Source organism: Myotis daubentonii, chromosome X (assembly GCF_963259705.1).
Source record: "Myotis daubentonii chromosome X, mMyoDau2.1, whole genome shotgun sequence".
Taxonomy (NCBI): domain Eukaryota; kingdom Metazoa; phylum Chordata; class Mammalia; order Chiroptera; family Vespertilionidae; genus Myotis; species Myotis daubentonii.
In genome coordinates, this window is record NC_081861.1 from 116,093,386 (window position 1) to 116,111,430 (window position 18,045).

An 18,045-nucleotide genomic window follows, 5' to 3' on the forward strand; every position below is an offset into this window, starting at 1 on the left:
TCCATTGTTTTGTTTGGTGTTATTCCATACTTCTTTCCTATTTTTTAAGCTATGTGTCCTGGTTTGGGGATTTTTGTGTGTGGTTTCCATTAGGTTTATAAAAAATGAAGTTGTATATATACTCTTTTTAAATTTAATTTATTTTTTTTCTTTATTGATTAAGGTATTACATATGTGTCCTTATCCCCCCATTGCCCCTCCACCCCGCCCCACTCATGCCCTCACCCCCTGGTGTCTGTGTCCATTGGTTAGGCTTATATGCATGTGTACAAGTCTTTTGGTTGATCTCTCTCCCTTACCCCCACCCTCCCCTAGCTTCCCTCTGAGGTTTGATGGTCTGATCAATGCTTCTCTCTCTGGATCTGTTTTTGTTCATCAGTTTATGTTGTTCATTATATTCCACAAATGAGTGAGATCATGTGATATTTATCTTTCTCTGACTGGCTTATTTTGCTTAGCATAATGCTCTCTGGTTCCATCCATGCTGTTGCAAATGGTAAGAATTCCTTCTTTTTTACCACAGCATAGTTGACTTTTTTTTTCTTTTGTGTACATCTGATCTTCATCTTTCTTTGTCAGTTCAGACCTATCCCCTTTTCTCTTTTATGTTTTTGTTGACACAAATTTTCCCTGTTTGTGCTGTAAGATTTTTTTGTGATTTTACTCATAGTGTTGTGACCTTATGTTCTTTGCTTTGTTTTAGGTAGAATAACTATCTTGAGTATTTTCTGCAATGGATATTTTCTAGTGATAAACCCCCTCAGCTTCTGTATGTCTGGGAACTTCTTTATTTCTCCTTCATATTTAAATGATAATTTTGCTGGATATATTATTTGAGGCTGGTAATTTCTCTTTTCCAGACGTTTGGATATTTGGTTCCACTCTGTTTTGGCTTGTAGAGTTTCTGTTGAGAAGTTGGATGAAATCCTGGTAGATTTTCCTTTGTAGATCATTTCCTTCTTTTCCATGGCTACTTGGAGAATTTTTTCTTAGACATTAATTTTTGACAGCTTTAATACCTAGTGCCTTGGAGAGGGCCTCTTTGGATTGAGGTAACTAGATGTTCAGTTTACTTCTTGGATTTGAAGATCTAGTTCTTTCCATAGATTTGGAAAATTCACACCAAATATTTGTTTGAATAGACTCACCATTCCATGCTCCTTCTCTTCCTCCTCCACAATGCCCATGATTCTAATATTGCTTTTTCTGATGCAATCAGATAGGTCTCATAGTGTTTTTTCACTTCTATTTATGTTCCAGTCTCTCTCTCTCCTTCCCTCTACATCACTTCTTCATTACTATCTTCAATGTCACTAGTTCTTTCCTTTATCTGGTTGGTTCTCATTTCCAGGATTTCGGATTGGTTCTTTTTTAAAGTTTTAGTCGTTTTGGTAAGGTACTCATTTTATTCATTGATTTGTTTTCTGATTGTACTTGATTGCCTGTTGTTATTTTCTTCCATCTCATTGAATATTTTCATGAAATCTCTGTCATTTATATCACATATTTCCATTTGTTCCAACTAGCTTTCTTGTGATTTTTTTTATTTTCTTTCTGTCATCCTTGTTACGGTGCTTAGTGGTATTTGCTGTCTTCCTTTGGTTTCTCATTTATCTCTGAGTAACCAGAGATAAATAGTTCTTTCTACTATTTTCCAGTAGTTGGTGAAGAATTGCAAGATTTGTTACCTCTGTGGACTCCCATTCTGGAACCTTTGAGTCTTCCAAAAGACAATACAGCTGTGCTGCTTGGAGGTGGGGTTTGTTTAGCCATCACAGTAATGGTAACCCCTGACCTCCACGAAGTCCTACTCTACGGATCCCTCCTGGGGATAAGTCACAGAGGGAAACAGCAGTTCTACTGCAACAGCTCTTGGTTTACAGATAATATGTTCCTGGACCCGACTCCAAGGGCAACAGGAGGTGAATCCAAGTAGCAGTATGGCTTTGTGGTTCTTTTTCTTTGTCTGAGCACCACCACTCAGACCAACAGTAGAAAGCCACAGAGCAGAATCCCATGCTCTGTCAGATGTCTTCTGACTCAGTCACTGTTTGCTCCATTCTGCTCACCCTGCTAGACTGTCCCCCAAAGATCTCTGTTCCTCCTGGCTGAAGGAAGCACCTGCTACTGCTGGATTTCTCCCCTCTTCTGGCCAGCGGAGCCATGAACTCTTGGCTATAGAACTGTGTTTACAGGCTGTCTGTGCTTTCCTCCCTTCTTATCGTCCTATTTATTCCTGGTTGCCCACCTTTAGATATTTCAGTGTGCAGGTCTCTCAGGTTGTGTCTGTGTTGAGGAGAGATTTCTTTGTTGAATTATAGTTGGTTAACTTGTTGAAATTTCAGGGGGAGAAGAAAAGGTGTGCCATTCTTCTGAAGTCACTCTCCCCTCATTTTATCGTAAAAAAGCTATATTTAAAGGCCGTATTTCCCAAAAGAGTTGCATTTTGGATTATAGGGGACAGTGCTTCAACATATGAATTTTAGGGGGACATGCAGTTCGGTCTATTACATTTCTATTTTGTTAAATTGGGGCATATAGTATGTGTTCAGTTAATATTTGTTGTTAAAATAAAATCATGATTGACAAATAAATGAGGTAGAGGCTATCATTTACTGTAACTTAAATTAAATACTGACTGAATAATATACCTGCTTAATGAATTATTAAAATTATCTATTATAATTATTTGAAGACAAAGGGTATTTAATAAGATTCTTAAAATAGTTGTCTAAACTATATTAACTATGTAACTAAAAGAATATTTATTATTAGTTTTGTGTGACCCAATCATATAGTGAAAAAAACCATAATGTAAAATATATCATATTAATACATTTTGGAATTTCTACAAATTTAATATTCTTTTAAAAATATTTTTTATTGATTTCAGAGAGAGAAAGGGAAAGTGAGAGAGAGGAACATCAATGATGAGAGAAATTCATTGATCAGCTGCCTTCTGCATGCCCTCTACTGGGGACTGATCCTATAACCCAGCATGTGCCCTGACTGGGAATGGAACTGGTGACCTCTTGGTTCCTGGGTCGATGCACAACCACTGAGTTTAGATGGACTAAATTTAATATTCTTGAGCAATTTAGTATATGGATGTTATTTTGGGATTTGTTTTATAGGATATTCTCCACAAATAAATAATTGTAAGCATCCATTTATAAGATTACAAACCTAAGATGCTATTTAAGTGGATACTGCATTTGTGTGTCTTATAGTATGAGAAAATGGCTGCTATATCTACTTGGAAGTGTCAGTTCATTTTCTTTCATTGATACTACAGTTTGAGTTTATTCCTTTCCCCTTTAACTCCCACCTCCACTGAGATTGTGAAGGGCTGCAATTTTCCCTTTTATATTACATCTCAAATAAGATAGATGGCATACTTCATGGCTAAGGAGTAAGATTTTCTCTATTTGAAGTTAATTTTTTCACAAGTAATCCATTAATAGATATATTAAATGCCATTTTACCTGATACATACTGACATGACCACTAGGAGTTCACTAAAAGAACTTCTAATACATTTTAGAAAAAAAAATCCCAACTACCAGCTTGTAATAATTAAATGGCTAATATTGCCGAATTGATTGATTTATGATAGTGCATTTGCTGTGGATATCTTGCATCACTATTTCAGTGCTATGGCTTCTTTCATAAACTAATATCTTTGAAAAAGAGTAGAGTAGAGAGTGAAATTATAAAAAATATAAAAATCAGTTACATTATGCTGAAAGCAATAACATTTTCATATTCCTGAAAAAAACAAAACACCTGGAAACTCACTGTGAATGAACTGCATGAGTACATGATCATTTTATGATGTAGTAAAATGTCCATTACGTACTCTTTACTCATGTGCAGAACTCCCTTTTTGAAAAGATGGTAGATTAGCCATAGTGATCAGACAAGAAGAAGAAATAAAAGGCATCCAAATGGGAAAAGAAATAAAACTGTCATTATTTGCAGATGACATTATATTGTACATAGAAAACCCTAAAGACCCCATCAAAAAGCTACTGGACTTAATAAGTGAATTCGGCAATGTAGCAGGATACAAAATTAACATCCAAACATCCATGGCTTTTTATATACCAATAATGAACTCACAGAAAGAGAAACTAAAAAACCAATCCCGTTTACCATTGCAACAAAAAAAATTAAGGTACCTAGGAATAAACTTAACTAAGGAGGTAAAAGACCTGTACTTGGAAAACAGCGAAAAAAGAGAAAGAGGAAGACATAGACAAATGGAAGAATATACCGTGTTCATGGATTGGTAGAATCAACATCATTAAAATGCCCATACTACCCAAAGCAATGTATAGATTCAATTCAATCCCCATTAAAATACCAACAGCATATTTCACAGACCGAGAGCAATCTCTCCAAAAATTCATATTGAAAAAAAAAGACCCCGTGTAGCCACAGTGATCCTGAGAAAGAAGAACAAAATTGGAGGGATCACAATACCAGATATCAAGCTATATTACAAAGCCACTGTTCTCAAAGCCTCCTGGTACTAGCACAAAAACAGACATATAGACCAATGGAACCGAACATAGAACCCAGAAATCAACCCAAGCGATTATGCTCAATTAATATTTAACAAAGGAGGCAAGAATGTACAATGAAGTCAAGACGGTCTCTTCAATAAATGGTGTTGGGAAAATTGGACAGATACATACAAAAAAAATAAATAAACTAGACCACCAACTTACACCATACACAAAGATAAAGTAAAAATGGTTAAAGGACTTAAACGTAAGACGAAACCATAAAAATCTTATGAGAATTCATAGACAGCAAAATATCAGACATGTGTCGTAGCAATATCTTTACCAATACAGCTCCTAGGGCAGTGGAAACTAAGGAGAAAATAAATGAGACTACTTCAAAATAAAAAGTTTCTGCACAGAAAAAGAAGCCATTAACAAAACAACAAGAAAGCCCACTGCATGGGATAACATATTTGCCAATGTTATATCTTATAAGGGTCTAATCTCCAAAATTTATAGGGAACTCATACATCTTAACAAAAGGAAGATAACCAATTCAATAAAAAATGGGCAAATGTCCTAATTAGACACTTCAAAAATGGACATACAGAAGGCCAAGTGACATGAAAACATGCTCAAAGTCACTAATCATCCCAGAGATGCAAATCAAAATGACAATGAGGTACCATCTCACACCTGTCAGAATGGCTATCATCAACATATGAACAAATGACAAGTGCTGGTGAGGATGTGCAGAAAAAGGAACCCTCGTGCACTGCTGGTGGGAATACAGACTGGTGCAGCCACTGTGGAAAACAGTATGAAGTTTCCTCAAAAAATTAAAAATGGAACTTCCATTTGACCCAGTAATCCCACTTCTAGGAATATATCCCAAGAAATCAGAAACACCAATCAGAAAGGATATATGCATCCCCATATTCATAGCAGCACAGTTTACCATAGAGAAGATCTGGAAACAGCCTAAGTGCCCACCAGCAGATGAGTGGATTACAAAACAGTGGTGCATCTACAACAGGGGTCCTCAAACTTTTTAAACATGGGGCCAGTTCACTGTCCCTCAGACCGTTGGAGGGCCAGACTATAGTTTAAAAAACAAACAAACTATGAACAAATTCCTATGCACACTGCACATATCTTATTTTGAAGTAAAAAAACAAAATGGGAACAAATACAATATTTGTATTTGCATGTGGCCCGCGGGCCGTAGTTTGAGGACCCCTGATCTACACAATGGAATACTATGCTGCTTTAAAAAAGAAAGAACTCTTACCATTCCCACCAGCATGGATGGACATGGAGAGCATTATGCTAAGCAAAATAAGCCAGTCAGAGAAAGATAAATATCACATGATCTCACTCATTTGTGGAATATAATGAATAACAGATACTGACGAACAAAAATAGATCCAGAGACAAGGAAGCATTGAACCAACTGTCAATCCTCAGAGGGAGGGTTGGGGAGGGTGGGGGTCAGGTTAGAGATCAACCAAAGGACTTGTATGCATGCATATAAGCATAACCAGTGGATACATACACTGGTGGGGGTGTGAGAGCATGTGCTGGAGGGGTGGTAATGGCTGGGGAGAGGTCCATAGGGGAAAAAGGAGATATATGTAATACTTAAAAAAAGGTGGTAGATTAAACAAATATTTGAAAAATTAGGGGTTTCAAAGCCACCTAGGAATAGATGGATTTTGTCCTGATGCTAATTATATTGTATTATTTGAATAATATATTAATATCTTCTAGGTGAATCAGTCCAAACATGGGGCATCAAGTAATGTAGAAATTATGATGAGGCTTATCTTAGAAGCCAAATATATTTGTAAAAATGTATAAGTAACAAATGTTTTTCTTCTAGCTCTAATTCTATATAAAATAAAACCTGTCCATATTTTGAGATACTTAATTTTTTTATTGTATAAAGACATTTAATTTTATTATTTTTATTAAGGTAGGATTGGTATATGCCATTATATTAGTTTTAGTTATACAACATAATAATCTGATCTTTGCATACACTACGAAATGATCACTGTATTACATCTAATTACGATCAGTCTAGTTTTAAAGATCCAATAGGTATTTGAAAATAATTCTGTTATTTATGAAGAAAGTCAAAAGAGTTGAAATTTTAGTCTCTAAAGTGCATCATAATAGAGTTGAAATAAATGATACATTTTTTTGGTCATAAAACACTTCCTTTGTGCAGAAAGCATTACAATATATTTAATTATGTAAAAACCATTGGTACTTGGTTTTTGTTACATATTAAAATAGAGTGCACGAAGACATTTGTGACATGCTAAAGACGGGCAGTTATTACTCAGACAATATTACAATTTTATCACTAGACTTGTTTGGAGATATAGTCATTTTTAATAGTTTATAACAATAATCCAGAGTTTAAAAAATGCACGTGTGCATAAAATTTGTTACTGATGATTTTATTCTCCAATCAATATATATATAACACTAATTATACAGGATCACTTCAAATAAGGGTATTCTTAGGAATCCATTAAATAGAGTAATAGAGTTTTATTCTTTGGGGTATATTTTCTGACCTAAGAAAATAACACATTGTCATACTATCAATGCAAAATGCACTTTACTTCTATATTTATGACTTTGCTGTCATACATTTACTGTGAAGAGACTTCAAACAGTGGTATGATAATGGCTTCAGATTTCTTGTAAGTATCTTTGCTTTTCAATGTAAGGTGAAAGAGTGAAATAATCAAAGACAAGCTAAAGGAGCAGTGTTTATTGATCATAAGCAGAAGCAGGGAGGGTGTTCTTTGCAACTCCTAGTATATACTGGTATTGGAGGCTCAAAATTAGATATTTAAATCATTAGGCCATTTTGAATGGAATTCAGTTAACAGTTAATTGTTTGATGACATTGTGGTGGGTTGTCTTTTCCCAGGTACTGGGAGATCGATGGGCAAACATCTGTAGGTGGACAGAAGATCGCTGGGTTCTTTTACAAGACATACTTCTAAAATGGCAGCGTTTTACTGAAGAACAGGTGAGTCATGTGGGAAAATGTATCAGTGAAAGACATGGAAAAATGTTAAATGAATAAATGAAAAAAATGTGATAATCTACTTTAATAATGATTTGTTTTCTTTTTGGGAATTATTTAATTTCCTTCAGTGCCTTTTTAGTACATGGCTTTCAGAAAAAGAAGATGCAGTGAGCAAGCTTCACACAAGTGGCTTTAAGGATCAAAGTGAAAAGTTATCAAGTCTTCAAAAGCTGGCCGTATGTATTTTTTATCTTTCAGTCATGTTTTTAAAAATCCCAGGGGTTTATATGAACACCATTATTTCATCCTTCCATTCTTCCTATCCTAAACCAAATGTTCATTGTTCTTGCTTAGATCAGTCTGTTTAACTATATCATATAGTTACTTTTCTTAATTAAAATAGGAAAAGCTAACAAAATATCATAGACTGGGTGGCTTAGACAACAGATATTTATATTGCATAGTTCTGGAAGCTGGGAAATACAAGATCAAGGTTCTCGCCTCTTGTTGAGGCCCTTTTTCTGGCTTCCAGACAGCACCTTTTTGCTGTATCCTCACCTGGTAGAAATGGAGGTGTCTCTTCCCTTTTTAAAAGGGTACTAATCCCATCATGGGGGCTCTACTCTCAAGACCTCAACTAAGCCTAATTACCTCCCAAAAGCCCACCTCCTAATATTGTCATATTGGGGAGTTAGGCCTTCAACATATGAATTTTGTAGGTATATAAACATTAATTCCATAAGATATAGGTAGATTTTCAACCTTGTTTTCTAAAACAAAATTACACTCTTGAAAAAATATAGCACATCTGAAATAAGACTTTAGTTAGAGGGTTATCCCAATATGCCAAGTTGGTGGGTTTGATCCCCAGTCAGGGCATATACAAGAGTCAACCAATGAATGCATAAATAAGTAGAACAATCAGTCAATCTCTCTCTCTCTCTCTATCTCTCTCCCTCTCTCTCTCTCTCTCTCTCTCTCCCCTTCCCGCTCTCCCTCCCTCTCTTTCTTTCTCTCTCTCCCTAATTTTCTCTTTTTTAATATATCTTTATTGATTTCAGAAAGGAAAGGAAGGGAGAGGGAAAGAGAGACAGAAACATCAATGATTAGAGAGAATCATTGATTGGCTGCCTCCTGCACGTCCCCTACTGGGGACTAAGCCCACAACCTAGGCATGTGCCCTTGACCAGAATCAAACCTGGGACCCTTCAGTCCACAGGCTGATGCTCTATTCACTGAGCAAAACTAGCCAGGGCTCCCTAATTTTCTTTAAAATTAAAAAAAAGTAACCTAAAAGGTACTCAGAATATGTCTAAAGTAATACACTTCAGTAGTTCTCTGGGAAATATCAGAAGTGTAAGAGATGATTATCCTCACATATAAAAAGCTTTTACCCTAGTTTGGGAAGCAAGGAAAAAATATTAAAACAAACCAATGTCATTGATTATAAGTGCCTATGCTTTGATAACTAAGGGAACTTTGGCAGAGCAAATACCATTAGGGAAGTCTTCATTAAGATTTTTCAGTGAGATGAATTTTACAGGATTTAAAAAACATCTCTAAAACTTCTCTTTCACTATTAATCCTACTATTTTCTAGTAAAGAAGAGGCCACTTCTAGGAATATATCCTAAGAAACCAGAAACACCAATCAGAAAGGATATATGCACCCCTATGTTCATAGCAGCACAATTCACCATAGCTAAGATCTGGAAACAGCCTAAGTGCCCATCAGTAGATGAATGGATTAGAAAACTGTGGTACATCTACACGATGGAATACTATGCTGCTCTAAAAAGGAAGGAACTCTTACCATTTGCAACGGCATGGATGGAACTGGAGAGCATTATGCTAAGTGAAATAAGCCAGTCAATAAAGGAAAAATACCACATGATCTCACTCATTCATGGACAATAGAGACCATTCTAAACTTTTGAACAATAATAGATACAGAGGCTGAGCTGCCTCAAACAGATTGTCAAACTGCAGCAGGAAGGTCGGGGAGGGTTGGGGGGCAGGAGGTAGGGGGGTAAGAGATCAACTAAAGGGCTTGTATGCATGCATATAAGCATAACCAATGGACATAAGACACTGGGGGATAGGGGAGGCTAGGGGGACTGTCTAGGGCGGGGGGATAAAATGGACACATATGTAATACCCTTTGTAATACTTTAAGCAATAAAAAAAAGGAAAAAAAAAAAAGAAGAGGCCAGTCTAATAGTAAACTTTATTTTTAAAGTAAAATATTGCATAATTAGGATTTATTTTTGATTTTTTATAGATCAGTTCTATTAAGTGCTAACATGATGTCAACTCTAATATAAAACAAAAGTCTATTATAAATAATTAGAGGCCTGGTGCATGAAATTCGTGCATGGGGAGGGTGTTTGTGTGTGTCCCTCAGCCCAACCTGCACCCTCTCCAATTTGGGACCCCTCGAGGAATGTGCCTCTCACAATCCAGGACTGCTGGCTCCCAACTGCTCACCTGCCAACCTGCCTGATTGCCCCTAACCGCTTCTGCCTGCCAGCTTGATCACCCCTAACCACTCCCCTGCCAGCCTGATCAATGCCTAACTGCTCCCCTGCTAACCCGAATTTCCTAACAGTCCTCCCTTGCTGGCCTGGTCCCCCCCAACTGCCCTCCCCTGCAGGCCTGGTCCCCCCTAACTGTGGTGGCCATCTTGTGTCCACACGGAAGTGACCATCTTTGACCGCATGAAGGGGCCATCTTGTGTGTTGGAGTGATGGTCAATTAGCATATTACCTCTTTATTATGTAGGATTATTATGTAGGACTAGAGGCCTGGCACACAAAATTCATGTGCAGTTATGGTCCCTAGGCCTGGCCTGCGATCAGGGCCATCTTACCCAGCTGCCTGTAGCCACCCCGCCCCCTGCTGCCACCCACCCTTGGTTCCCTGTTCGCCATCAGGTTATCGGTGCCTGACAGCTGGGGGAAGGGACCAAGTGGTCAGCTGTTCCCTCCCACTCTCTGGCCCCGCCCCTGCCATGGGTAGCCATCAGGTGATCGAAGCCTGCTGGCCAGAGAAAGAGTCCAAGAGGTGATCAGTGCGCCTCATAGTGACTGGTCCAGCGGTTGTTCTGGTCGTTCTGCTGTTAGGGTCAATTTGTATATTACCATTCTATTATATAGGATGTTTCGTAATTTTATCTAAATTAATCTGTCTCTGTATTGATATTCTTTATTACACTTCACAGTAATTAAATCATTTACTTTAAAAGCTGTTCTTCAAGAAATTTTCCTTGTTAAATTTGTATCATTTTAAATATATTTACTTGTATCCATACATTTTTTTGCATAATTACTAATCTTTAGGCTTTTAATTTAAAATAGATTCACTATTTTATTACTGATTATTACAGGCCAGCTTGTTATTGATATGAAATCATTCCTCAAAGAATATATGTTTTCTTGAGTGATTATATGACAAAAGAAAGGTTTCAACAGAATTCAAAAATATCAGTGATATATTTGCAGTTTTGTTCTGCAGCTGATGGGAAGCCATTGAGAGTTTGATAACAATTATATTTGCATTTTTGTAATACTCGGTAGTAGTAAGACTTTTGGTAGTAAGGAGACCAGTTAGAAGAGCTAATCTAAAGTAGCATTGGGTGTGAAGAGGAGGAGAGAGACAAGTTTATTTCAGAAAAGGAAATTAAGGCCCAGGAAAAAACGCATGGCATTTATATAAGGCATCATAGAACATTAGTAGCAGAGTTAAAATGAGCACTAAGACATCAATACTCAAGTACAGGCTTTCTAAACCATTTCAAAACTTGTCATATCATTTGATTCCTTGACAAAAACTAACAGTAATCAAGAAATGTCATTTTGAACAATCATATGTCACTATATTGACATTTTTGTGTATAAAAGACTTATTTGCCTTAGGGCCATGAAAATGCTCTATTAGCAAAGTCTCAATAGTTTTCCAGTATGATTAAAATTCAAATTATGTCATCTTACTTGTGAGAAAAGTGAAAATATGTTATGGATAATTCTTACATTTGATAGTTTAAGCCAATTAACAAAACCTGACAGCTGGTATAGACTTTGAGGTAAAATTCCCCTGCTGACTCAGGCAGTGAATAAGAATTTAATGTTCATTAAAATATGTCACAATCTGAGACCCAAAACAGGTGCCATCTGCCACTAGTTCCTACTACATACCTAAGTATAGATACCATGTACTAAAAAATCTCTTTTATTTACAATCAATGTAATTAGTTTTGAAATATTATCACTATTAACCCATGGGATTTTATCCTACTTTTTATTTGAGGTGGGGGGTGAGGAGACAAGTATTTCATTTCCTATAGATCTATAGTTTTATCCAAGTTGCTTAGGTATATTTTATTATGGTAAAACTTGAAGTTTTATTTGCTGTAAAGGGTAAAAAGAAAAGGAGAGAAGAAACTGTACCCTTTACGAGGGGAATTCTAAGCTGATAGAAAAATGTAGGCTATCATGGGGAGGCCCAAACATGCAAGAGAGATATTCCTGGGGATGTGTACAAGATGCTGGGAAGGACCGGTCATGGTTGCCAGGGAAGGTCAACTCTGGGAAGCTTGATCGAACAGAGTATGATGAGCAGGGGCTACAGGAATCCTGTGGAATTAGGACACTCTCAGGTGCCTATGGGATCAAATGGCACAGAAGGGATGCTTTTGGGAGCCCAGCAATCCCCACTGATGGTGCTATTTTACCAGGGCTTGCTACCTTGACCTTAGTTTCTGTTCTCATCCTCAAAGAATTCATCCGAAAGACTCATTGGTTCTCAATGTGGTCCCCACACTAGCTACTTCAGTAACACCTGAGAACTTGGTAGAAATGCGAATTCTTAGGCCCCAACTCAGTTCTACTGACTCAGAAACTCTGGAAATAGTACTGAGCAATCTGCATTGTAACAAGCCCTCCAGGAGATTCTGATGTTCCCTCAAGTTGAGAATCTCCACAATGGATCAATCTACCTAAGTATAACAATAGGTGCTTTGAATCAATTGAGTGCTTCTCATATATAGATAAGTAACTGCACATAAAATAGGTTTAGAAGTCAATTTTGTTATGTAAGAGAAATTGTCTTAGCATTACTCTTCTGATGAGAATAGGTTGAAGACTTCCTGGGCCTTTTGTAAGTGTACATTTTTTTTTTTCACTTCAAATCATCTAACCTTGACCGGATAGAACAGTGATGGCGAACCTATGACACGCGTGTCAGAGGTGACACGCGAACTCATTTTTTGGTTGATTTTTCTTTGTTAAATGGCATTTAAATATATAAAATAAATATCAAAAATATAAGTCTTTGTTTTACTATGGTTGCAAATATCAAAAAAATTTCTATATGTGACACAGCACCAGAGTTAAGTTAGGGTTTTTCAAAATGCTGACACGCCAAGCTCAAAAGGTTTGCCATCACTGGGATAGAACTTTTCTATTTGATCTTCTTGAGCAGCTTAGCTATCTCTTGCCATCTCTACTTTGCCTGATCTGATTTATTGACTGTACCTTCCTACCTACCTTGGAGGTAGGTACAGGTGCTTGGCTTCTGTGAAAATGAAATATTTTCCTTCTTTTAAGATCCTTTCTGACCACGTACAAATTTTCTGGAACTTCCTTATGCCTCCCGAGTTTTGTAGAACTCTGTTTTTCTTTGGTACTCAACGTCCTATTATCAGGCTTTGATAAGCAGACTCTTTTTTTTTTTTTACTCAAATAATTAATAACAATTAAATCATAGATATTTAACATGGGCACATAAAATCCATGCTGAAAAGAATGTATATCCAAGGATAGATCAGAGAAGGCAATTGATTACTATAATCCAGTGTATCTGAAACCACCATGGACTTCCTGTCTTCTGCCTCTTTTGGTCATGGTAGGACACCCCTTCAGGAACTGAGCGATGAGAGAGAGAGAGAGAGAGAGAGAGAGAGAGAGAGAGAGAGAGAGAGGAGAGGGGGGGGGAGAAGATATCTAAAGTAAAGAGAGGAAACAAATTGAGGCATAACAACTAACCTGTCATCGCCATTTAATATAAAAACACACACAGTTCTAGATAGAAGCTTTTGTTAGTACAGGAATTTTATTATATAGATTTAGATAACTATATTGATTCGATAGTTCCACAGTTGCATAATAATGCTCTTTTTACTTTACCATGAGTGTATTTTTCCGAATTCTATTTAATGGTGACTTTCCCCTTTATTATTGTAATGTTCGCCAAATGCTTCTTTATTTGGTTTAATGTGTTAGCACAGGAGGCTTAGTTTCATTTGTCACTAAATCTCTTTGGGTATCCAATTAGTTTTATAGATCATCTATGAAAACCTGTTTAGGTAACATGAGGTTACCCATAAATTTCCAGTGCAAATTATTTCCTGTTCTTTAAACATAACTCAAACTCTTGCCTGAAATGTTTCCAACTCATTACATATTTAGTTTAAATAATGGATGCACCTCTTAGCCTTACACATATGGTTATTTAAAATCATTCCTTAAACCTTGAGAAGGCCAAAGAAGATTGTATTTACATCTTTCTATTTTTAAATGTATGTCTATTTCTATCACGCTTTTTCCAAAAACAACTCGAGATGGCTTACAATAAAGTAATTGCATGCTGCCCAGCTGTAGTGGCTCAGGTGGTTAGAGCATCATTTTGTGCACATAAAGGTTGTGGGTTTGATTCCCAGTCAAGGCACATGCATGACTTGCCCTTTAAGCCCTGGTTGGGGTAAGGGATCGATGTTTCTCTTCTCTCTCTCCTTCCTCCTACCTCCCTCCTTTCTTCCCTCTGTCTCTCCTTCCTCCTACCTCCCTCCTTTCTTCCCTCCCTTTCTCCCTGCCTCTCTCCCTTCCTCTCTCTAAGCACATCCTACTCTAATGAGGATAAATCTATCTTCTATATATATAAAAGCCTAAGCGATCGTGGGCCAGCCGACTGGCCAGTAGCTAGGATGTGCACTGACCACCAGGGGGTAGATGCTCAACACAGGAACTGCTGAGCAACAACAACTTTGCAGAGTACCCTTTTACACTCTGAGATCCCTCGGGGAATATTGGACAGCTGGTTTTGGCCAGTTGCCCGCAGGCCAGGCCGAGGGACCCCACCGGTGCACGAATCCGTACACAAGGCCTCTAGTAAATAAATAAATGCTAAAAGTTAATAAAAGGAAAATGAGACACCATAGAGAATTGAAAGACTCTACACTAAAATTTGCATTTGGGCCTCAGTTCTAGGCAGGTAGCATAAATTGTTGGTTTAATACTAGTCCAAGTATGCACTTAAATTTAATGGAAGGAAAGCTAACATCATTTAAACAAAATCAAGGTATAAATATTACTACTTCAGTTTATGAGTAATTAACTGGTGCATCTGTTTCATGACAATCACTTTACCGTATGTAATGTTCATTCTTAAATAAATTTGTGTTTGTTTTAAAATGACAGGTCTCACAGCTTAGTTTATTTATGTTCATTGTTCTTGCTACCACCAACAAGAGGGGATTGTAAAAGGTCCATAAAATATTTTTTCTCTTTCTTTCCTGTACTTCTGTGTTTACAAGTTTTATCAAGGACTACTATTTGGCTGGAAATTAGATTTTCCAAAGTGACAGGAAAAGTGAAGGAATAAACTGATTTCACACACACCACTTTGTTTATTAATTACATATTAACCACAGGAAGTGAGTTTGGAAATAAGAATGGTATATAATTATTTCATAAAATACATATGTATTTTGAAAACATGCAAAGTCATTCCGAAGGATTTTGTGGCATATTCAGTTACTTAATGAACTCTAAAGTTAGTTTTAGAAGGTAATTGTACTCAATGAACCAAAATTAATTGAATAGCATGCTAAAATATTTGTCAGTAAACTTCATAACAAAGGTTTTATATTCAAATAATGAAAAATGTAAAAATTGCAGAAATAAGTAATATTGCAAATTTATCCAAATAATTATAGCATTTCAGAATGGGAAGACTTTTAGCCATGCTCATCTTCTCTTTGGTACTCCTGGCATGTGGTATTTCACTTGAATTCGACTAGAAATTAAAAGTAAATTCACTATATTCAAGAGGCATGCCATTGACTATTTTGTTAAATGTAAAAAGTAATTTCCACATTTTGAGCGCTCTTTTGCCTTTTGAAGAAAGGATACTTTTTTTTTACTTGTCAGTTCTTCAAATATTTTAAGGTAGCTTTTAAGTTCCTATATTGTTTTTTCTACATCTGACTTTTATTTTTTTAACTTCAAGTTTCTTGGGAAGATTATTGGGATTTTAATTTTCTACTTTGGTCCTTTGAGGCACAATTACAATCTTTTCTTTGCAAATCAGAAAATACATGTAAAAACAAGGTAAACTGGGGTGTTTTGTAAAATGTAGCCTAGGCTTATTCTGTGTTCTTCCTTTTTTTAAAAGGTTTTGAAAACAGATGTAGAAAATAAAAAGGAAAACATGAACAAACTCCGCTCACTTAACCGAGATCTTCTTGCAACACTGAAAAATACATCAGTAACACAAAAAATGGAAGCACGACTGGACAACTTTGCTCAGCGCTGGGATAATTTAGTTCAACAACTTGAAAAGAGTTCAGCACAGGTTAGTGCTTCTAATTATCCTAAGATAAATGTTCCTTGCTATTTTTGAAATCTAATGCATTAAGAGAACAACATTATAACCCTACAAAGGATGCCATTGGGTTAATCCTTGCCAAGTATTCAGTTGAATAAAAACATGGCTCTCATCGATGTTTTGATATTGGAGAATGTGAGAAGGGAGAGTGATAATTGACTGAACTAATTATCGCCTTAGAGTATAAAGCTCCCACTTCAGCAGGAATGGGGTTCTGAGTGACTTAGAGCAGTTATACAAAATGCTAGGGAACTGTTTCTTCAAACTAACCCCAAACCATAGATTCACAGAACCATGAGGAAATAAATTAATTGTCCAAGGAAAGTTTGTGATACGTGTAGCCTAGGCCACAAATCCTTTGATTTCACTAAAGACCTCTTTGTACTAGTGCAAGTGAGAATCTAATCATTGGACTTTTTGCCAGAGATAGTTGATTAATAAAATCATTCATCATGTGGCTTAGTTACATTTAATAAAGATTGGCTTTAGATTAGGAAAATATCTAAGTTACACTTGTAGTGTTATAATTGGACTTTACACTGAGTGGCTACATTATTATGACCACCCCCATCAGTACTTCGTTGGGCCACCTTTTGCCTTCAATACTGAGGCGATTCTTCTTGGCATTGACTCCACGAGATGTTGAAAGGTGATGCAAGGAATCTGACACCATGCCTGATGAATAGCACTGTCCAGTTCTGTGAGATCTGATGGTTGTGGAACCAGCTGCCTAATGGCTCTTTTAACTTGGTTCCACAAATGCTCATTTGGATTGAGATCTGGTGATTGTGGGGGCCACCTAAGCAAGGTAAAGTCTCCCTCATGTTCTTGAAACCTCTCCTGCACAATACGAGCACCATGGCATGGCACATTGTCTTGTTGGAAGAAGCCATCTCCATTGGGATACACCATCAACATGATAAGATGAACTTGATCAGCAATGATACTTAGGTATGTTGTGCTATTCAGACGTTGTTCCACATGAATTAAAGGGCCCAAATCATGCCAGGAAAACATGCCCCAAAGCATAACACTGCCCCCACCAGCTTGAAGGGTTGTACTCATGCATGTGGGGTGCATTCTTTCGTGCTGTTTCCACCAAATTCTCACTCTGCTATCTTCATGATGCAACTGGAAACGTGATTAATCGGACCACATGACTTTTTTCCAATGCTATACTGTCCAATCCTTGTGTTCCTGTGCGAATTGGAGACGTTTTATCTTGGTAACTGCAGACAGCAAAGGTGTTCAAGCAGGCCTTCAGCTTCCATATCCCATATGATGCAGTGTATGGCTAATTTGCCTACAACGTCAGGTGGTCATAATAATCTGGCCACTCACATTCAAATATATCCCATGTTCAAAGGCTGTTAAATCGCGTTGTTTACCCATATCTTCAGAAAAAAATCACTTCTGTCGTGGTAAACAACCTGCTTCCCTATTTATAATGGTCTGGCCCTCTAGCAACTTCAGGGTGAAATTATAGCTAATTTGCCTACAAACGTCAGGTGGTCATAATAATCTGGCCACTCAGTGTATAGTTAAAAGTTGAGACTTTAAAAGTTTTGGTAGTTTATATAAGAAAACGAGGTATTTTAAAAGTGGAAACTTACTATCTGATGTTGTCAGACGGTGGGATCATGGGTAGTTTTCAAAATATTAACATTATGTATAATAGTATTTAACATATTTTGCCATACTGTTCTACATTATAGAGACCACCTTTTATTAATTGGTCACAATTCATAGCTCAGTACACCATGCATGCATCTCTATTACAGCAGTGACCACATTCAGTAGCTTTTGAGGCATGTATCTCCTC

At 36.9% G+C, this 18,045-nt stretch overlaps 1 protein-coding gene across 3 annotated transcripts in view; it reads left to right on the top strand.

Moving 5' to 3' along the window:
* DMD (dystrophin) overlaps positions 1-18,045 on the top strand; it is a 2,282,236-nt gene that overhangs the window by 670,855 nt on the left and 1,593,336 nt on the right. For all 3 annotated transcript variants that reach the window (XM_059679269.1, XM_059679268.1, XM_059679270.1), the window contains exons 14-16: positions 7,462-7,563; positions 7,692-7,799; positions 16,011-16,190. In XM_059679269.1, the coding sequence (XP_059535252.1) occupies positions 7,462-7,563; positions 7,692-7,799; positions 16,011-16,190 (390 nt within the window). The remainder of the gene's footprint in view (positions 1-7,461; positions 7,564-7,691; positions 7,800-16,010; positions 16,191-18,045) is intronic.